At 36.8% G+C, this 23221-nt stretch overlaps 2 protein-coding genes across 4 annotated transcripts; both read left to right on the top strand.

The window, feature by feature from the left end:
- The first annotated feature begins 636 nt into the window (after positions 1 to 636).
- Positions 637 to 14276, top strand: fam169aa (family with sequence similarity 169 member Aa). 3 transcript variants are annotated; one of them, XM_060884047.1, is made up of 12 exons: positions 637 to 735; positions 3250 to 3384; positions 3634 to 3733; positions 3822 to 3907; positions 4006 to 4177; positions 5153 to 5332; positions 5426 to 5548; positions 5624 to 5730; positions 5855 to 5885; positions 6622 to 6721; positions 6847 to 6943; positions 7478 to 14276. In XM_060884047.1, the coding sequence occupies exons 2-12, from the start codon at positions 3250 to 3252 to the stop codon at positions 13580 to 13582; spliced, it is 7236 nt and encodes a 2411-aa protein (XP_060740030.1). In that variant the 5' UTR covers positions 637 to 735; the 3' UTR covers positions 13583 to 14276. The 3 variants fall into 3 exon arrangements, with proteins under 3 accessions (XP_060740030.1, XP_060740028.1, XP_060740029.1); XM_060884045.1 differs by having other exon boundaries at positions 5624 to 5736; XM_060884046.1 differs by lacking the exon at positions 637 to 735 and having other exon boundaries at positions 3248 to 3384; positions 5624 to 5736.
- A 1079-nt stretch (positions 14277 to 15355) lies between these two features.
- Positions 15356 to 23153, top strand: pomt1 (protein-O-mannosyltransferase 1). Its single transcript, XM_060883938.1, has 19 exons — positions 15356 to 15748; positions 15825 to 15931; positions 16589 to 16639; positions 17131 to 17277; positions 17369 to 17477; positions 17584 to 17643; positions 18426 to 18519; positions 18606 to 18761; positions 19444 to 19574; positions 19680 to 19775; positions 19871 to 19963; positions 20052 to 20148; positions 20668 to 20760; positions 20861 to 20981; positions 21387 to 21484; positions 21565 to 21678; positions 21779 to 21905; positions 22245 to 22422; positions 22505 to 23153. The coding sequence occupies exons 1-19, from the start codon at positions 15630 to 15632 to the stop codon at positions 22677 to 22679; spliced, it is 2166 nt and encodes a 721-aa protein (XP_060739921.1). The 5' UTR covers positions 15356 to 15629; the 3' UTR covers positions 22680 to 23153.
- Positions 23154 to 23221: the final 68 nt, after the last annotated feature.

Below are 23221 nucleotides of genomic sequence, written 5' to 3'. Positions count from 1 at the left end.
ATGACATTCTAATTTATTGAGATGTTCTTGTATAACAGAAAAGACTGGGGTATGTGTAACAATTTTATAGATGATCTGTTGAAGTCACTGACAGTGAAAATCTGGTTTGTTGATTTACTCCTTTAAAAGGGTGGAGCTGCCTGTCAACTAAAAAAGACTTTATTTTTGTGAACCAATAATGCTGTGAGCCAAAAGCCTCAGGCAAAAACAAATCTGTCTTTTACTTAGCACTATATACCATATTAAATACTTAAAGGCTTAGCTGGGCATTATGTTCAAACTAGATTGAAGTAACAAAATAAAACCAGATGATCCTATTAGGCTCCTTTGTTAGGAAGTATCCCAGTAAACACCTGGAATTGTTATGATCTAAGCTGAAAGTTTTAAACTAATAAAACAACATGATTGCCTACTAGTCACTGTGGTCAGCCTTTAGCAGGTTCTCTAGGACACAGGGTGTAGCAGGTAGGACACGTATCTTGTTCCAGATTTAGACTGAAGAGGCTTTAAAGAGTTTTGGGTAATGTGGATTATGCAACAGGCTTGTGCGCGCTCTCGTTGCTCCAGCTGTGTATGCGCGCGCGCGGCCGGAGGGAGCGTGCATGTAGTCTCACTGCCATTTTTTGTCCACTCAGCTACTGTGTGAACGACCGTGCTAAAATCACAGGGCTTTACAAAAAACAATTAAATAAAAAGGTTACTTCGCTGTTTCTTCTTCTCTTCAGCATATTTAGGGTGAGTGTTTTTCCCTCTCTCTGTGTCACACTTACTGAGACAGATCATTTAGACTGTGATTGTTTTTCCTCTAAGCAGAATAAAGTGGCAAAGTGTTATTAGTTTTATTTGTAATTACATAAAATAAACATCAGGAGCGCAAGGAAACGCTTTGCACAGACATTTATATTACATAAAACAATACACTTCCTGTATTTATTACAGCTTTTACAGCATTACAGCTTTCCTGTATTCAATAAACTGTATTCATTACAGCTTTTGGGTATTAACGTATTAATAGTATTAGTAACTTGCTCTGAGGCGGAATTGTGTGTTTGTTTTGGAGACAAAAAAGTGTATGCAACTCTAAATAACACATTGTACTCACTTCTATTGAGAATTTTAAACTCTAGAAATCACTTCCAAAACAAAGCAAACTGCAAGTTACAGTGTTTAAGTTACAATAAGAGATTGCTTACACCTCTGCAATAAAAACACACAAACACACCCCCTTTGCCTGAGTTTAGTGAATATGGCCTCTGTATTAACTGCGTCTTTGTGAACTCGGCGATTTTATCACAAACATGTACAACATTATTCTTTTTATTTATGCAATGCACTTATTTGCATGATTTTTTAAGGTTGTAAAAAAGTTTAGTTTGATTTTTTTCCAGCCTTCAGCCACCACTCTCTCAGAAACTCTCTCTCTTGCATTTTTAATACCATGAATTAAAGACACTGGATGCACTGTGAGGATTTATGTTCTTTTATCATGTGTACATTTAAACAATATGTGAAAATTAAAATGTTTGCACGTGTACCCAAGTTACTTATATAACTAATAGTATACCATTTGCTTGTAAACAGTGAATTTGCACACAGAAGATCTGTGGCTGATTTAATACTTTAATAGTTGCTAGCATGTTATGGTTAAAATAATTACAAATCATTGGCTGCAAAAAGGCTACCTGACTGAGTCCATGTAAAGTTGTCTTTACCTTAGGGGATGGCCTTTGTGTTGAGATCTGAACTGTACACCATGTTCTTTTTCAATTAGTTACACATGCTTAGATCTGGAGAATCACAGCCGCCTCAGAATATTAAAAATAAAGTTACTTTATGCAAAGTGCTTCTGCTGAGGAACTCTTTAAGAACAAGGCTTTTGTGAATTATCTTTGCATATTTGCTGGCTAGAGTTGAGATCTGTGTGAAAATGCGGTGCAGTGCAGGGCCACGCTGAGTGAATCTACACATTCTCACACATGGGCGTGCTTTTCTGCTTCACTGGTCTTTTCCCTTGACAGGGGAGCCATTGACTGCAAATACATACATGGCACACACACACACACACACACACATACACACACGTACACAGAAACGTGTACTACAGATGAACACACCCCCTTAGCATTACTGTGGACTTGCAGACTACTGAAAATAGTACTAACTTTTCATAGGTTTATCTTTAAAATTAGAGTTGTTCTGTCCATCCTGTGGTACAGGTGTTAAATAAATTCACCCTTTCATATAAGACACAGACATACAACACATCTTATTAGCACTGACTCTAAACTTGCCAAACCAGAGCAGGGTGGGGTTTGGGGCTACAGCAGGAGCTAAAAACCTTGCTTGTTTTTTTGTGTATATCTGTTGTGTATAAAGTTCTGGAGGATTTATATCTGTGTAGTTTCTGTGTTTGATATAGAAAAGCCTGTATAGAGCATATGTCTGAGGTCAAAGCACAGTGTGTCTTTGCATGTAGTAGAAATAGGGTTCTCAGAGCTATAGACCAAACAGAGCTATAAAACAAGACCTCACCGATTGTGAGAGATTTAGGATGCCTTAAAGAAAAAGGGGTCTGTTGTTTGGGCATGTTAAAGTATTTTGTCTCTCCATTTTCTTGTTATGAAATAAGTGCTGAAGGCTGTATATGTCATGGAGTGAGGAGTGAATAAATAGTGACAGATTTATACATGCATAGTTTGACAGGAATGCACATATTACTTTAAACTTAAATAGGCTTATTTTAGAACTGTTGACAATTCTAAGTTTTGTAAAACTTCTATTTGTGCTTTAATGCAGGTATTCAGAAATAATGTGTTGATAAATGTGCAAGAATGGCTAAGGGCCTTTGGTCTTTCTAAGATAAAAAGACATCTATAGAAGGTTTCAATTTTGGGTTCATTAGAAATTAGAAAATTGAAGAATTTGAGGGTGTATTCTCATTCCAGAGAGAATTTTCCTGTAGTATTGGACTGAACCCTTTAATGAGATGAGAGGAACTGGTTTGCTATGCAACCAGAAAGACCATAAAGTTTTGATAATAATTCTCTGAGTGTGATGCTTTTACTTAGTAGCTTTTGTTTTTCCTTAACTCTTTCCTTTGCTCTTTATATTGGGAAGGTTTAAGGTAAATAATATTTAAGCATCAAAGATTTTATTTAAGTCATCATACAGGCTAAAGAAACCAGCTAAAAACAATTTAGAGTATTTGCTTCAGCACTTCAAGGGCCTAACTAAAGTTTCCTTCTCAAGATGGAGTTCCCGGTGGATATATTGGCCACTATGGATCCAGGATCCCTGGAGCAGACAGCGAAAAGCTACATGTCTAAACTTTTGTACAGAAATTCAGAAATTCATGAGTACCTCAACATACCTGGATCTAAGAAAGTAAGCGCAGACAACACTATCTAGGTTTTAACCTAAAGTTCACTTTTGATATGTATTGTATTGGAAATAGATAAAACGATTAATAATGAGTTATTAAACAGAAATAAAAATTATAACTACTCTTCATTAGTTTGCATGTGCAGGTAAAGTGGCTGGTAAAGTTAATGTTTATAAGTGTAAGGATGTATAATAATGTAGTTCTAATCGTAATGACAATAAATTATTGAATATTTGTTTTGATTGATTCAGATAGAGATTGGCCTCTGTAATGTGAGTTTTGTTCCCCTTTATGGAGTTGACATTAAACAAAAGATCCTTGCACTATTTTCACCTGAAGAAACTCTTAAAGGTAACATGGTACCAACATATGATACAATAAGTATTTAAATTGACTGATTGTTGATAACACTGACAATTCACTGTTTTTATTCTGTTAGCTGTTGGACTCTACCTACTGGATCAGTGGTGGTCAGCTGAAGATATTCTTAAAACAGCAGACTCCTCACGAACAGGACTGATCAAGGTTCTTGCCATTTAATGCCACTTCAGTATCATCAGCACTCCAAATGATCAATTACAAAAAAATAAGGATAAGAATATTTAGTTTTTTCTTAACATCAGGTAAGGACTCCTGGAGAGAGGATAGTTCTGTATGTCCTTAACAGAATTATATACAGAACAAAAGAGATGGTCGGGGACGATGTACCTTTTCCTTGTCATGGAGAAGATGAAATTGCCAAAATCCTCTGGAAAAATGGCGAGGCCATTGGCTTTTATTCAGTCAAACCTGAAGGTATGCTCTGTCTGTCTATATAAACTGTAAACCTTTAGTGTAGTCAAGAGTTAAAGGTTAAAATGTTTGAATAAAATAACAAACAAAAAATGCTGCATATATGATAAAACAGCGGAGTTAAATGATCAGACAGATCTGAGACTTGTTTGGGGATGTTGGAATACTGTACTGAGCATCTCTCTGTTCGAGGAGCTTTCAGACTGGCAGTTTAGTTTTAAACAGCGCACAGTTCTATGATGAATTGGTAATGTGAAAGCTGTCATGTGGACCAGAAAGCATACCACTGTACCAAACTCAAGGCTACCTTTAGAAGGTGGTGTGAGTTCTGAGCTGCGATTCCTGTGAATGTGAACGCAACTCATACTCGGGTCGGAAGAAATGAAAACATTCCACAACATACATGTAGCGTGAGCATCAGGGGAATATTGTGGGACACAGAAGAGGTGAGATGTCTTACTGTGCATAATGCAGTAAATTAATAATAAAAAATATGTTTGAGTTACATTAAATTCTCTATATGTGTTATAGATGATGAGCACAAATGCACCAGGGTTCCATAGAATAAAGTGAGTCTTAAACTAGACTAATGCTGCAGGGTGGGGTCAAGAATAATCACAACAATCTCACCTCAGCAATAATGCCCAGTGTGAAAACTACCTGAAACTTCAAATCTTATGCTCAGGCAGAATGAAACAAAATGGTTCAATGGTCTGAGTTGTTCACTTTAACTTGTGACTCTTCCAAATTAAAAATTTCTTTTCTCAATCTTGAAATGTTGATGATGAAATGTTTAAGAGTGAGTGTGTGTGGGACAGAGAAACAGTCTTATCATATCAACAGGTGACAAATTGTGTTTGAAGTTACCAATTATTACTACTTTATACATCATATTATATCAAAAACAAGACCAGCATTAACATACTTACAAAGCAACCACAGAACTATGTTCCCATTTTTGTTTGTTCTCAATAATAGGGAGCTTGTGCAAAACATTCTTGACCCATCGTTATCAGATTCCTGTCATGGATACCATATTCATCCGGAAAGATTACCGTGGACATGGACATGGTCTACAAATGCTGGAGGACTTTATTGTCAGCTTCAGACAAGAAATCATGGGTTTGTCATATCCACTTTCTCCAGCCATGTTCAAAGGTATTGCTACAGTATAAAGCATTTCATCCTGAAGCTTGTCGGTGAATTTTTATTATTTCTCATACATGTTCCATCCTGAATTTCTTGTTGTAGTTTGTAAAAAGTATATGAGTCTTTATCCAGATGACACAGAGCTGCTGTGGGAAATAGTGGGTGTTGGCAGCCCTTTTCAGAGAATCCAAATAGCCAGAAAATTACAAGCAATGGACCTAAATGGTAAGGAGGTGCTTAATATTCAGGCTTAAAAGCTAGAGAACTGAGTTTTCTTTAATTCTGCTAATTTCATTCTAGAAAATCACCAAGTCGAGGGGGAATTGAATTTTGAAGATACAGAAGATAGTGATATCCCAAAGGAAGCTGGGATAACACAAGTACAGGAGACAATGGAGTTCATGGAGGTTGTAGTACGTAACTAATTGACTCTTAATATTTTTGAAAATTAACATGGTGATTCTCATGATATTTTATTATTTTACAAAATAAAAATAAAAAAATCATCTCTTTTTACTTGGACATCTTCAGGAGGAGGTTGTCAAGATTAAAATAACAAAAGGCAAGTATTTTAAAGAACAATATTTCATGAATGTCTTAGAATTTCTTGTTAGTTAGATAAATAAAAATAAAAATAAAAAAAAGGTCATCGGGCATCAAGGCAGGATACACCCTGGACGGAGTGCCAACCCATCGCAGGGCACACACACTCTCATTCACTCATGCAATCACACACTAGGGACAATTTTTCCAGAGATGCCAATCAACCTACCATGCATGTCTTTGGACCTGGGAGGAAACCGGAGTACTCGGAGGAAACCCCTGAGGCACGGGGAGAAAATGCAAACTCCACACACACAAGGTGGAGGCGGGAATCGAACCCCCAACCCTGGAGGTGTGAGGCGAATGTGCTACCCACTAAGCCACCATGCTCCCTTATTGCTAATACATGGCTAGTAAATTGAATGAAGGAGTAAATTTAAGTATTACACTAAAGTATTATATCAAAGGTGTTACTTCTCACCACAGTCAATATTAAATGATTGATTTATTTAGCCCTTGTGGTTCTAAGTAAAGAAAATATATTTCAGTTAAAAGTTTCAGTTAAGTATCCAGTGTTATGTGCAATACCTGTGTTATTATTAAAAGTTTCAAGCAAAGTTTCAAGTTTCAAATAAAGAGTAACTTTGTCATTACTGCTACATATTTTATATGTTAACAACTCAAGTACTGTAGATTGGAAACATGCTCATCAGCAGTCAGTAAATTTATTGAGTTTAATTTGTTCCTCATTACAGAATTACAGGACACAACAGTTATAACACTTGGCAGAAGCAGCAATCTGAAGCGTAAAAAACTTGAAGCAGACACAGAAGAGACAAATGAAAAAATCATCAGGTTATTTTTCAAACAATTAACATGCATCATTCAAGTTTATGAACTGAGCATTACCTATTATAATAATTACTAGTTAGAAAGCTCAGTTAATTTGAACTGTGTCTTAAAATATGTGTGGGTTGCAGGGTAGAAGACACTGAGTCTGATATACAGTGTGCAGAAAATGACCCAGTGCAGGAGGATGGCAAAATTTCTTTCCATTTAAAAGAGTCTGAACTCAAGGTATGGATGAGTATTACTTTGTATTGAAAAATATAAATACTAAGGATCCTGCAACTTCATTTATATTCTCATGTTGAACATATTAAAAGCTTTAATTTTGTGTTTAGTTTCTGCACAGCACCCACTATGTCAGCCAGATTTTTGCACAGCACCCATTGCGTATACTGCAATATAATTGCATATGGTACAAAATTGGCATTTATCACCTGCAGCTAAAAACACTACTGTAGAGTAGAAAATGACTGTACCTTACTTTAAGCTTCATAGTCAGCAATTACTTTGTCTGTTATGTTGAGATGATTTATAATTTATGTGTAATGAAAGCTTCTAATTATTAGTTTATGTATGCCAAGAGTGTTTTTAAAAATGCACACAAATAAGCTGGTAAATCACATACTGTGCATAAAAATGCATGTATCTGTGTGTCTGTACAGTTTGCATGGAGAACAAAAGTATGGTTGGTTGGTATACATGGTTGATAAATGAGACGGGATTTGAAAGTGCTTTGTATGTTGTAATGGCTTTTTTTTGCAGGACACAATGGAGACAGTGACACATGATTCTGGCTACCCCAAATCAGATAATACTCATCTTCACTGTGAAGAGCAAAACAAAATGATCCCTGATACTACCCAAATGTCAGAAACAGAAAACAAACAAGTGCCTGAAATGACTCCTGTTATGGAAATCCAAAGCCTAAAGTGCAGTGATCTCCAACCTATAGAATGTCAGCAGGTAGTAGAGGTGGAGATTGTTAATATGTCATTAGAAACTGATGAGTTAAAAGAAAAAGCTGGAGAGGTAAACGAAAGTAAAAATGACATTGATAAAGAGATACTATTACATGGGAGAGAAACCTCTGAAGGAATAGTAGAAGTCAAGAAAGACCAAACAGATATGGCAGAAACTATCAACAATGAAGATATAGAAGATGAAGTAGAGATGGGGAAAATATCAGTGGGTAAACATATTGTTGATGACAGAGAAGAAATAGAGAATGATATAGCTGGCACTCTGGAGGTGACTTTTTTAGGAAAAGAGCAAACTCAGCAGGTGAAAGAAAAGGACAAGGTTGAAGAGACTGGCCTAGAGGGCTTACATGAAAGAGAGCAGGTACCTGAAGACCAAGAACCAAGTCCTAATAACAAGGAGGAGAAAGTCAGTATGATGATTCAACAAGAGGAAAATGTAAACATGGCTTTCAGTTTAGGCTCAAAATGGAAACATGCTGACAAACGTAGATCAAACTACGAAACTCCATCAAAGCCCCCTAGAAGACTCAAAGATCAGACTGCAGGAAGTGAACTGACAAAAAGCACCCTCCGAAGTTCTTCTAAGAAAACAATTATAGCCACTTCCAAACAAGTGTGTACTAGACAATCCAAATTTATAAAGCAACCAGAGTTACTCAAACATATAGAAGAAGAGCCTAAATTAAAAAGATTAAAGCAGATAGAATCTCAGCCAGAAAAAGAGCAAATAGAAAATCTGACTGCAGCTCATATGGAGAATGAAGAAGGATTAAATATCAAAAAGGATTGTTTAAATCAACCAAAAACTGATGATCAAACCCCCATGGAAGTGGACAACAATTCCACTTTAGATGTTAACAATGCCAAAGCCTCTGAACCATCTGCTGTAAAACACCTAGAAGATCAGGAAGAGGAACCAGCCTCAACAGAGGGTGACAGCGACACAGATGCAATTTTAAAATGGCAAATAGCAGCCGAAACTCTTGTTGAATCCACAGAAAAACAGAAAGTCATAGAAATGACAGACAATGAAATAATTGTGGTTGAGGAAAAAAATAAAGATAGCAATATTGAAGAAAGAGAAATAAGATATGACAAGATTGGGGGAAATTTTATGCGAAAGGTGGAAGACAAAGTTCCAGATGAAAACAAGATTGACGAGGCTCAAGAGGAGGAACCTAAAAAAATTCAAAATGAGGAACCAGAAATCAATAACATTGAGTCAAGTCTTGATTATGCAGTTGAGACTATCAAGGATGTTGAGAAAATGCCGGTATTTGATGTTAATTATACTGAAGCTGTCAGAGTTGCTGAAATAGAGGTTGAAGGAAAATCTCCAGAACCATTTGAGTCTGTTAAAGAGCAAGAGGAGGAACAAGCCTCAGAAACAGGGCCAGCAGAGGAAGTTAACAGAACTGAAGAAGCCAGAACTCAGAAACAGCAAAATGTTGCTGCTATGCTTTTAAATTTTAACAAATTCCCTGTCAGACATGAAAATAATGTCAGTGAAATGAATAAGGGAATCTCACAGCCCCAGGAGGAGGTGGTTCAGGACAAGTCAGAAAGTTCTTATAACAGAAATAAGGACAATGGAGGATTAAGCCAGACAAAATGTGAAGTTGAACCTTTTACAAAAGAGCAAAATTTAGAAATGACAGAGGATGACACGATGGAGATTGAGTTAACTTTTAATAATGACAAAAAGATAGATGAAGCACAAAAAGAGGACCATGTGAAACGGATAAATACTACTCAAGATATACCATTTGCAGAACCAGAAATTCAAGATGACAGAGAGTCAAGTGAAAATGAAGAAGGTTTGAAAACATATGGTCGGAATAAACTATCTGAAGAGGAGAAGATAAAAACTGTAACACTATTAAGGCAGTCCAGAAGACTTGAGCATCAGGCGGCAGAAAGTGAATTGACAAAAAGAGTTCTGAGGAGTTCTGCAAAAGCAACTTCTAAAACAAAAGCTGTAAAGCAACAAGTGAAAACAAAACAACCTTTAGATGATCCTGAACTTGAACAGATGGAGGACGTTATGGAGACACACACTGAAACTACTGTAGAAGAGGAAATTGAGTCAGTAAACATCAACACTGAAACTGAACACAAGAAAGCAGTTGAATTAGAGGTTGAAGGAAAAGCACAATGGCAGTGTGCTGCAGAAACTGTTAAAGAGCAGGAGGAGGAACCAGCCTCAGAAACAGGACTAACAGAGGATAACTCAGAAGAAGCCACATCAGATTTTAAACTGCAAGAGGTTGCCGTTGTGATTATGGATTGTGACAAAGACTATGCAAAAAGTACGGATCCTGGTAAAGGTGTTCAGAGAACTTCACATCCACAGAAGAAGGTAGATCTGGAACTTCACATGCATAGTACTGATACAGAATCTCAGGCTGAACACACAGAAAAAAAGTGTGAAACAGATGAAACGGTGGAGAGTGAGGAAGGTGTTGTACTGAATGATGATGACAGAGTTCCAAAGGCGGTTGTTACTGATGAAGAAAACATGGAAGAGGTTCAAAAAGAAACAGACCCTGCTCAAGAAATACCAGGTGAGAAACCAAAAAGTCTGCATCTCATTGGGTCAAGTGAAGAGAATGAAGATGAGACATCAGTTGTTCCTGTTAAACTGGAAGAATGGGAAGAGAATGAGGCAACCTCGGTAACTCCATTAAGACGCTCTCCATTAAGACAGCTCAAAGATCAGGCTGCAGGGAGTGAACTGACTAAAAATGTTCTCAGGAGATCAGCACAATTGACAAACCAAGCAACTCCACAACAAAGACAAATCAAAGCCATGATACATTTAGAGGATCCTAAACAACGAGTTGAGTCTAAGAATAATGAGATGAACATTATTTTAGGGTCTGAGGTTGCAGTAGGAGGGCACATGGAGTCGGAAACTGTACATGTGTTTGCTGAAAATGATCCAAAAAATAGGATTTCAGTTGTACAGAACACCTGTGAAGAGGGAATAAGTTTGGATAAGGTTTATATAGAAGCTGAAGATCATGAGAACCCAAGGAAGTCCAATGGAAATGATGTTGAAAATGTAAGGAAAGAAAATTTTACAGAACAAGACAAGATGGCACCTGAGGATATAATACATGGAGAAACTGAACAAATCTGCACATCTGAATGTGTGAAAGAAGATGAAGACACAATACAAGAAGATAGTGCAGCTACAGAAATGGCACATAGAGAGGATTTAATGGAAACCACATCAACTTTGACACTGCAAGAAGCTTCTGTTGTGCTTGTGGATGTCACAAATGTTCACCCCAATCTAACAGGTGAGTTTTGTTCTACTTCTGCAGCGTCTCAGGAGAAGAGGAGCAATAAGCTTGAACTGAGGAAACAAGCAGTGGATATTCCTGAAGAGGTAAAGGAAGAATTACAGACTGAAGCTGTAGGGTTAGAGAACATAGAGAAGGTAAATCCCACTGAAGACAATCTCTCACATATGAATCCAGCTGCAAAGGACACAGATGTGGATGAGAGCAGGGTAGTGAACAGTATAATAGAAGATGAGGCCAGTAAGCTTAAAGAGAAATACAGTGATGAATGTAAGATGGGTGAAGACTCCAAAACAGAAAAGTTCATTCTGCAAAATCCAAGTTTAACAAAAGAATCAGATCACAATGAATGTTTAGAGACAGCTACACATGTCCAGTGCATCTTGCATCATAATAATACTGAACAGAATGATGAACTGGCCACAGATTTGGCACCAGAAGAAGTCAGGGAGAAGGGAGTTGAGTCCACTTCTATATTTACACTACATCAATCTGACTTGCATATGGATTTCCAAAGGCAATCAAGTGAAAATGAGACAGATGGAAATGAAACAACACAGCCACAGAAAGGAGAAATGCTAATCAAGGATAATGCTGCAAATGAAGATAAGGTATTGGTTGAGATGAATGTAACAGAACCTGTAACAGAAAGAAAAGATGAAGAAGGAGCCAAAGAAGCAGCAGCAATAGAACTGGGAATGGATAACACACTCATTACAAACAATGGACAAGATGGGGATATTCTTGCAGAAGAAGATGTGAAAGGTGATTTGAAAGAAACAGAAGACACTACCTTAAAATGTAAATATGCTTCAGCAGAACTGGCTTCAAAAAAAACTCTGGTAGAATGTCACCAAATAACAACATCTGTTCAAGGTGTCAGTGTCCAGGAAAACAGAAATCTCAGACCTAGTACTGTCATAGTAAAGTCTTTACATTTCCAAAATGTATGCAAAGAAACAAAAGTAAATAAAAACACAGAAGCGGAGATCTCAGATGAAGAAGATGAAACTGTATTCATAAGACACCTCAGAGGAAGAACAGTAACAGTAACACCAAGAAGAAGTTCTAAACGTATCACAGACACAAATGTTGTTGAGCTGGATATGGAGGGACATGTGACTAAATTTTGTCATGAAATAGTAGCAGTGCAAAGCACTGAAGAATCCAGGACTGCTGTAATAGAGATACATGAGACCAATTCAAAATACGACAATAAGGAAATACCAGCTGTCTCTGGAGCAGAAAGAAAAGACCAGCAGCAAGATAAAGATAAACCTGGTATTGATGTAGATAAGGTGGAGAATGTGACTGATGGAAGAAAAGATGTGGTAGAAGAAACAGTTGTTCATAAGGAGGTAGAAACAAAAGAAGGGAAAATTCTAGTAGAAGTTGATCTGCCAGAGGAGAATCAGGAGAAAGAAGTAAGAAATGCAAATTCCAAACAGGAAAGTGACCAACAAGATAATGCCCTGGAGGAAATGTTGCTTGAGAAAACATTTGAAAAAGAACATAGTAAAAAAATAAAAGAAAAATGCTTTGAAGAAGCAAAAGATAGCACTATAAATACATTGATTACCAAAGGTGTTCATGATCAAGATGCCGAAGGTGTTGAAATAAAGGCCTTAAGAAAACGAACAATAACAATCAAACCTGCCCCTGTCAGGAAATCCAAACAATTCTGCAGACAAGATCAAGGTGAAAATGAAGGGCAAACACTTGTGTGGGCAAATAATCAACATTCTGCAACTGTAGATGCAACAGAAATGGAGGTGGCCGATGTGAAGTCACAAGAAGAAAATAAAACCACTGATCAAGGAAAAGCTGAAGAAATAAAGGGCACCAATACTGTAGGTCAGGAAATCTCCCATAAAGATGAGGACCAGGGAAACACAAGAGAGGAAGAAACTTATAGAAATGCAAATAACAGACAAGAAATCACAGTGACAGAAAATAAGTCAAAGTTTCTAAACATGTCAGAAGAGGTTACGCATACCAAGATAGTGGCACAAGAAATGGACAAAGTTGAGGAGAAAAGGGAAAAACATTCAGCAACAGAGGATATAATGGAGTCTGTAAACAATGCAGGCAAAGCTGATAAAGTGGCTGGAAAACCACAAGATGTCAAAGATTCTCAAGAGGAGCAAGAGCAAAGTGAGGAGAATGCCAAGGAAATAACTGAATCCTGGGTAACTCTACATGAAACATTCACCTTGGAGCTGGATAAAGAGATTGACAGTAATAACACAGAATGTAACCAAGTTGTTGAGGAGACCAAAGCTTCAGGTCAGGAAAGTGAAAAAGAAATCACAGATACAGAAGAAGAGTATGGAGTGATGACAAAAAGGTTCCTTCGGGCTAGGAAATCAGCAGCAGCTTCACCTGCACAAGGATCAGCATGTACAAGAAGAGAATTGATGCTAGATTTTCAGAGTGAAATTGAAGATAAGTCAGGGGCAGAGGAGGTAAAAGAGGTGGTTTCAGGTAAAAAGGAAAAGAAACCTCAACAGAAAAGAACAGCCGTAGATGAGCTAACACCTCGTAGATCAAAACGGCTTGCAAGAGCAGAAATTATGTAATTTAAGGAGGAAAAAACATCTTTAGCAACATGGCTCTAATAAAATAAAAGAACATTTTTTTTTTAATGCAACTTAAGTTGAAAATACAAATTTAATATGCAAAATGTAGTCTATACTTTTATTACATTTTGTTGTTTTAACTTTTTTTTGGCTTTTTTGTGCATTCATTTCTTAACATTCTGCTTCCTCTATTAATGAACGTTACTTTAATTACTGTTACTCACAGACTTGTAATGAGTTTTCACTTTGTTATGTACTCTGTACTATGTATCTCTATATAGCTATGTTTTTCTTTATCTTGTCACAAATGTGGAAGTGGTCACTTTGTATATTTGTGCTTATGGATAATATTCAATTCCACAGTGTAATGTTTCATTTTTTTTATTTTTGTAAGTAAATAGTTTTGAATTGTTGTTTTGAATTGTTTTATTTGAAATGTCTATTTCAGCTCTTCTATAGTTATAGTACAGATCTAGGCAAATCTGTATCTGTAATGTAACAGTTTCCTGAAATATTAAAACATAAGGATTAGAAATGTTCTCTCATACTGTATGTGAAGTACACTGCAGGTAAATAGTGTAGATGGTCCACTAGTACTTCTTCAGGATCTTTGAGTATGCACTTAGTTCTTAGTATACCAATTTAACAACTTTGAAACACTTCTTTTAATCATATTATATATTTTATACTTTTGTCAACTGGACTTTATTTACTCTTAGTGAATTAGATGTTTCTTTATTCTTGTTTTAAATAAAATTTGAGAATCGCAGATGGTAACTTTTGGATCATTTTTATTACCAGTATTGCTATGGAAACTAGAAAACATAAACATGACAAGAACAAAATGAAAGAGAGATGAAGCAATATATACTTATAATTATTACTTATATTCTTATATGAGCTTCTTGTGGAAGAACATTTTGTAACATGGGTCGTGCTGAATGATTTAATCTCATGAATATAGACATTTTGACCCAAACCACATAAGGTATACTAAATACATTTCAAAACTCTTTAATAATAAGTGGAATAGACTTACATTATATAGTGGTCTGACCATAACAGTCAAATTTAATCCCTTTTTGTTGTTATAATAAACTCCACTTTTCTGTGAAGTCTTTTCACTAGATTTTGGAGCATGGCTCTGGGGATTTGAGTTCATTTGGCCAAAAGAGTGCTGCCTTAATCAACCACCTATTAAGGATGTTTTACTCATATTAACCAAGGTTCCACTGTGACTCCTTCAGATGTCATTACTGCCTGACAAATTCTTGGCAAAATTTTGTTTTTGTTCATTTTTAAAAACTATTTCTCTGTCTAGCATTTTGGATTGTTGTTTAAAGGTTGCAGCCAAATCTATTCATTCATCTTCAGTACCTGCTTTATCCTGATCAGGGTTGTAATAGATCGGGATCTTATCTCAGGACCTGGGTGCAAACAGGAATACACCCTGGATGGAACAATAGTCCATCAAACATACCTATCAACAAACAAGCATGTTTTTGAGACATTGGGGAATCCAAAGAATACCTATGTAGACAATAGAACATGCACAGAAACTGAACTAAACTGAACTGAACACAGAAACTGAAACTAAACTGAGGTTCGCACCAGGGACCATAATGAGACATCACTCAGAAACCACTGGGTGTACAAAGTCTTCCCTCAACTGTTTAAAAAAATAAAATAAAAATTAAGACCAAAATGCTTAGCTCTTCATTTACACAAAAAGAAACGTGCACGAATTGAGACTTTTATTTTGAAACAGTAAGGACCGGAAGTCAGACTCTTAATTTGGCCAACCAATTGCTCTCTGTTTTATTTAATTATTTATTCATTTAGCCAGAAAATTCGCAATTTTGTGAGAGCATTTCTTAAAATTGATATTGATTTTACACGCTTGTTTAGACAATAAAATTTAATTGACAAAATCTATATGATAATGATAACAATATCCGAACCTAAGCAGCTCGGCTAGACAAGAGCATGAATGAGGGAATTAGGGAAAGTGCATATGCAGAGTTAAAAGCACTCGGTGTTTACCAGCATGCAGGGTGTTAAAGTACCAGTGTCGGTGAAAGTGGACATTAATGTGCTGCTGGTTGCAGTCACAGCCTGTAGCCTCCTGACCAGACTGTACGGTATCCAGTTTCCCAGAGGGGTCGTGTGAGTATTATTTAATCCCTCTGTATGTGTTATTGTCTGTCTGTACACATCTCATACAGCTCTCTGTGTGCTTCAGCTTTGACGAGGTTTACTATGGACAGTTTGTGTCTCTGTACATGAAGAGGGTGTTTTTTTTTGACGAGAGTGGACCTCCTTTAGGACACATGATCCTGGCACTTGGAGGTAAGAATCGACCTCTTAGTAATATTACAGGTGTCCTGCACATTGTAGGTGTCCTGCACATTTTACTCTTATCTTATTTTCTACCAACGCACCTGATTTAACTAATCAACTAATTAATCAGGATCATTAGAATCAGAATACTTTATTAATCCACAGGGGGAATTTGGGTTTATCACAGCTCCAAGTCACCAAAATAAAAACAGATAAACAGAGACTTATATACACTCGATAGATAGATATAGAGATATAGATATAGACAGATAGATAGATATATACTGTAGATAGATATGGAATGACCGATAGATATAGATAGATAGATAGATAGATAGATAGATAGATAGATACATTATTGATCCTGGAGGAATTTCAAGCATCCTGTAGCAAACATACAGAGAAATAGGATTAGCATTATATATAATATATACAAAACAATATAAATAAAACTAAGATTTAAACAACTATACAGATACAGGAATATTGTTGTACAGCAGTTTCAGGTAATCGGATCTGTGTCAAAATATCAGAATTGTGCATCAAGTTCCATAATATAAACACAGCCAGAATGAGCTGGATGACAGATGACACTCACAGACATGTCTATCATCATGTTATAGTCAGTAATTTATCTACATGATCCTAAATTGTTTCTCTTTACAGGCTATCTAGGGGGATTTGATGGCAATTTTGTCTGGAACAGAATAGGAGCAGGTAAATTTTGTTTTTGGAAATTGTATAAACGTAACTTCTTAGTATTGTTGCGTGAAAGGTTTTAGATAATCTTACTTTTAATGATGAAACCCAAAATATATTTAAATAAGAGTTCAGCTTTACATGTGTTCCTTCATAAGTGACAAAGTAGAATTTCTCTTATTTCACATAGAGAAATAATCTAAATTAAATTTCTAATACTGAGTTTATTATAACAGCAAAGGGGAATTAAATTAAAAGTGCTATGATCAGGTGTCCACTAATCTTTGCCAGTATAATGTACATCTATTTAACTTACCATTAAAGAGTTTAGCAAACTCTTTGGTTAATCTTTTAATTAGTATACATTATATGGTTTGGGTCAAAAAGTCATGAGATTCAAATCATTCAGCACAACCAATGCTACAAAATGTTCTTTCACAAGTAGCTCATAAGAATAGAAGTAATAATTATGAGTAAATATTGTTTCACCTCTGCTTTTTGTATTAAAGAATACACCAGTAATGTTCCTGTATGGACTCTCCGAGTGATACCTGCATTGGCTGGGTCATTGTTGGTTCCCCTCGCCTACCTCCTCACGGTGGAACTGGGTTGTTCTCACTTCACTGCGCTTGGAGCTTCAGTACTGCTCATTTTAGGTAAATGCAGATTTCTGTCTCTGTAGCAGTTGCCAAAACAAACAACTGAAAAAACCTGTAAAACTATAAAAAATCTTTAAATGTTTTTCAGAGAACTCGTTGATTGTGCAGTCTCGCTTCATGCTCCTGGAGTCAGTGCTTATCTTTTTCTTGCTGCTTGCTGTTGTGTCTTATCTGCGCTTCCACAATGCACCAAACAGGTAGAAATGACAATATCCGATGGTCTGAAGCAGTTCTGGGGTGACTTCAAGGTCCTCATACTATAGACATTTTTGTAATGATAGGTTCTTTGTTTTTTTCAACCAGTTCTTTAAGCAGGTGGTTGTGGCTTATGGTCTCTGGGGCCAGTTGTTCATTTGCAGTAGGGTAAGTAGAGCATTTATTTACTGTACAGTCGGTCCATATCAAGCAGTTTTTTTGTGTACATGATCAGTCAAATTTGTAATGAATGCAGTTTATCATATATAGCAATATTTTATTGTCATTATACATTATCTCAGAATACATTTGTTTCTGCTATGGTTATTTTTTTTTTTTTTTATAAAATTTACAAATGCTCATTTGATCTGATTTGTTGATATGTTTTTGTAAGCTTTTCCCACTCATTATCTACAAGTGTTGTATATTATATTTTTGTAGTTATTAAATGATATATTATTCTACTCAGTTTTTTCTTATATGTAACATTGCTCTTTTGTTGCCAGTTTCATAGCACACCTATATATTGGATGAATATTGTGTATCAAAGAGATGTTTTCAGTTATGATAATGATCTGATAATTCTGTCATATCGACCACATAATCTAATTTTATGCTACTTTAGACAGAATGAAGAGTATCAGTATTGCTAAACTTTGTGTTCAAATCACATAAAACAGAAAATTGATAGAAGGCAATATGTTACTGTTATCATTTATTTAAGTTTCAGTAGGTTTACACATGACCTCTTAAAGTAGAACATAGACAAGAATTGTTGATTGTGTAAATGTGAATTATTCAAACTGAGATTTGTGTTGACTGTCTGTATTGTGTGTACACTGTGAGTTCCAGTTGTGCTTCTACTTCATTTGGTATACTTCAGAGTGTAATCGTCTTTATATTAATCTTGTAATCTTAAGCTTGATATTAAACATATATTATTTCCTCAGAGTAAAGTATATGGGTCTCTTCACCTACCTGCTGCTACTCAGTCTGGTGGCAGTTCACACCTGGCGTGTCATTGGAGATAAAACCTTAAGCAATGTGAGATTTTTCCAGAGAAAACTACTGACTGAAAACTAAGCTGAATTAAAGGGAATTCTGTCTGACACAGTGTCCTGTCCCCACAGGGGAAAGTGTTGCTGCAGGTTCTGGCTCGCTTCCTGTCCTTAGTGGTGCTTCCAGTTTTTCTGTATTTGGGATTTTTCTACATACATCTATCCCTACTGCACCGTAGTGGACCACATGACCAGCTGATGAGCAGCGCTTTTCAAGCCAGTCTAGAGGTACTTCTCACACAGAGTCTGTTTTCAGCACATGAAGGAGTTCATTCACTATTTATTTGGTGAAATGGTGAAACATCCAACCACGATTAAAAAAAAAGTTTGTAACAATGTTTATTTTTTGGGGGGGGTTTTACAAAAGTTTCAGCTTTAGTTAACGATTAGGGTTTATAGTTATGCACTTATTTTTTTAATAAATAAGTATTAATGGCATAAAACAGTTTTGTTAGAGTTGCAGAGTTTGAAATTCAGTGACTTTTTCTTTGTGAAGTCCTGTTAGATCACAGATGTCTTGCTGCGGAGAGTCCTGGAGAACTTTGAACTACAGCAGCACATTGCTGTTTGAAAGATAGATGTTGTTATATGTTCTGGCCATTAGAGAGTTTTAGGTTTGCAGGAGGTCTGTCTGTGCAGGTCGATCTGATAGCATGAGGTTATATTGGGTGCAGATCAAAGCATTTCGGTGTGAAGCAGACAGGCCAGAAGATTCAGTGGTCGATGTTGATTTGTCTAAAACTGTGCGGAAAATGCCTCCCACAAAACTGTGAAATATAGCAGTCCACAGCAGCGATCAGACTGTCTATTCTGGCTATAAGCTTGCTTAAAAGCAAGATTAGAATAAAATCAGGATCTAACATTTGTAACTAACTCATGGATTTAGAATTGGTAATTGTGTAATGAACAGGGTGGCTTGGCCAGGATCACTCAGGGTCAGCCTCTGGAGGTGGCGTTTGGTTCCCAAGTGACCCTTCGCAGTGTATCCAGCAAACCTGTTCCATGCTGGCTTCATTCTCATAAAGCCAACTATCCGATCAGGTCAGTCTCTGATTTGTTTCAGTAATTATTTGTGTCACACTGAGGCCTGAATCAGACATTGGAACAGACTTGCAGCCATGTATTCTTTTGTCTAACTGCGTGCAGATACGAAAATGGACGTGGCAGTTCGCACCAGCAGCAGGTGACCTGCTACCCCTTCAAAGATGTCAACAACTGGTGGATTATCAAAGATCCAAGAAAGTATAAACAACTTCCAACTACAAAACTTTCTGCTGTTCCAGTGAAACGGGGCTGTGTGTTTTTATGTCATTTTGTGATATTTATCGACCTTCTAGGCAGAGCCTTGTGGTGAGCAGTCCACCCAGACCTGTCAGACACGGCGATATTATACAGCTGCTGCATGGCATGACCTCACGGTTCCTCAACACGTAACGAAACTCCACGTTCACATTGTAACTCAAAGATTCTGGTCAGTCAGTTTGCAAGATAAAAATATTAAAAATCACATCCTTTTAGGCATGATGTTGCAGCTCCTATGAGCCCTCACTCTCAGGAAGTGTCTGGCTACATTGACTTCAATGTGTCCATGCCAGCCCAGAATCTCTGGAGAGTGGTGAGTAAACAGAATTTATAAAATGTCAAGTATGTAGACAGTCGTGTGATGCCAATAAAAATGAGTACTAGGCAAACCCCTCCTTGAGGAAACTCCTTGTGTTAAACATGAGTACAGAGATTATAAAAAGGAATTACATTTGTGCCTTTACTGGTAGAAGAATCATGTGCTTGCAATTTTGCCAGTTCCCAGTTATTTTCTGCAATAAAGGACAAAAACTTTGTAAGTTGGATCAAAAAACTCATTAAATCCTGGAGGGACTGAATATATGTGATTTGTAATATTAAACATACGTCGGGTCTCACTAGTTTTGTCAGTTTGACCACATTTGCACATTTTAAGATGGTGTAGGGAGGGAAGGCTGGTCAGTGCATTGTAATTGTAATTAGGCAGAATTGAGCCCTAAGAATTCCTACATAATCGTAAAATTATCTTCAATAAATGAATATAACTTTAATGTTTTAGGTCCTCACATTTATAGTGTAATTTTAAGAGAAAATTTTTCCATCTACTTCTAAGGACATCACAAACCGTGAGTCTGACCGAGACTTGTGGAAGACTATTCTGTCAGAGGTGCGGCTGATCCATGTCAACACTTCTGCAGTGCTGAAGGTCTGTGTTTGTGTATATTTATTTTCATGCGTTTATAAGATCTAACTGGCTATAAGAACATAAGGAACTTAAAAGACATTTTCTGTTCCATCTCGTGTAGCTGAGTGGCACATCTCTTCCAGACTGGGGGTTTCATCAGCTGGAGGTGGTGGGTGATAAGGTCTATAAAGGCTACCAGCAGAGCGGTGTGTGGAACGTTGAAGAACATCGCTATGGCAGAAGTAAGACAATGTCTTTGTCTTAAAGGAAATTGGTCCAGATTGCTAGCTGTATTTCTATCTAATCCAGAAAACCAATATCCAGAAATGGCAGCACTGTCACAATGGAGTGTAAATTCAGGCTCTGATAGATCCTCACCATCAGCTACATCAATCAAGTTCACTCAGCTACACTGATTATAACCCTGTTATCATCTGAAAAAACAGAGTGTTATCTCTGCAACTTTTTTCATGGCATGGTGGTTGATGTCGGATGGGCTGGTTTCAGTATTTCAGAAACTGTTGATATCCTTGAAATTTTACACACAAAAGTCTCTAGAGTTTATACAGAATGGTGCAAAATTGTTTACCGTGATAAGAGGGGATTTGTTGCACTACTTTAAGCTGACTGTTCTGCTATATACACAGGTCAGGAACAACGGGAGAGAGAACTTGAACTTAAGTCTCCTACTCATGTTGACTTCAGCAGAAACCTCACATTTATGGCTAAGTTCATGGAACTGCAGGTCAGTATGAAACCTACACTATGATTTTAATGAACCTCTGTGAGTTTGAGTTGCTTAAAACATCTTGCTGCTTGTGACAGTGGAAGATGCTGACTGTAAGAAGTGAAGAGTCAGAACACAAATACAGCTCTTTACCCCTTGAATGGATCACCATGGACACCAACATCGCATACTGGCTTCATCCGTCAACCAATGTAGGTTCTTTGTACATTTCTCCATATATTGTGGACACATTTACAAACTGTAATGTATTCATGTGTATTATATAAAATCTTGTCCCATCATTTCCTTCAGGCCCAAATCCACTTGATAGGAAACATAGTCACCTGGACGCTTGCAAACCTTGCTCTTCTTGTCTATGTATTCCTGTTTTTGACTTATCTTCTGAGACGACGGCGGAACATAGAGGACATCCCTGAAGGTTTGTATGTTGTAAAAATGAGTACTTAAGGCCAGGCATCACAGGTGAAAAAAATGCTATAAATGTGATTTTTGGATTCCGTTAATAACAGGAGGCATTGACTTTTGACCTAATATTTATCTTGATATGTTGCCCATGTACAAATTTTTTTGATTATACACCCACAGCTGCTTAACTAGGAACACTGCTATAATACTGGGCATGACTTTAATGAAGAACTTATAATATAATTCTTATATATATATTTTATTGTTAGAGATTTGGCTTTATGGGGTCTATTTAAGGATTATGGTGGATCTGTAAGCACGGGTTTGTTCTCCTTGTTTTGTTCACATGTAGCCTCTTGGGAGCAGCTGGTGCTGGCGGGTGTTGTGTGCTCTGGAGGATGGGCTGTTAATTACCTGCCTTTCTTTCTGATGGAGAAGACATTATTTTTGTACCACTATCTCCCAGCTCTCACTTTCCAAATTCTGCAGATCCCTGTTGTTGTGGAGCACCTGTACACTTACACACTGAGGTGAGTCTGGAGAGACAGCTATGTTTGTCATATTTGTTTCCATGCATTTGCTTGTGAAACTCTCCTCTATTTCTACCCCTAGATCACCAGTGTATCAGAAGGCATTTGGTGGAGTAATCATGGCAGCTTTGTGCTCTGTGTATATTTGCTATCGCACCTTTATCCCCCTCACGTACGGCCAGCCTGAGCTCACGTCTGAGAAGCTGAATGCACTGCGATGGAGGGACAGCTGGGATATACTTTTCCATAAACACTGATGAAGCTTTCCTCTTTGAAACACTTCCTAGAACACATTAACAAAATTGAAACCGATGGAATTTCAGTGCGTTAGATATGAAAAGATGAGTAGTTAAATCATGATTTTTATTAGAATGTGCTTAAGATGCTGTATAATAAGGTACTTGAGCCTCATGAGCCTAAATGATTTTAAAATAACGCAAGAATCTATGTTCTTGGAAACTAATGTGCCTATAATATTGTAGGGTTTCGTCTTAAGAGCTGCTAAATCTGAACATGTTCTATTTACTAAGAATGAAATATTTTTGGTATAAAATTTGCATTATCTAAAGTAGTGTAGCAAGCAACTGTATCACTGTTAACTATGTATATATAGCAAATGAAAGCATTACAGCTTCACTTTTGTTTGTACTTGATCTCAGAGTTTTTTAAACTTTGCACAACACTAATCAGTGGTACTTGAAAATAGTAAATAAATGTTTTTCTAAACTTTAGCCACAATATTGTTTGATGTATTTTCTTCATCAAGTAACATTATATTTAATGAAAATCTCAGAAATAA

This window comes from Tachysurus vachellii, chromosome 12, assembly GCF_030014155.1.
Source record: "Tachysurus vachellii isolate PV-2020 chromosome 12, HZAU_Pvac_v1, whole genome shotgun sequence".
Taxonomy (NCBI): Eukaryota; Metazoa; Chordata; class Actinopteri; order Siluriformes; family Bagridae; genus Tachysurus; species Tachysurus vachellii.
Note: the sequence above shows the minus strand (reverse complement) of the source record. Positions and strands in the feature narration are given on the sequence as shown.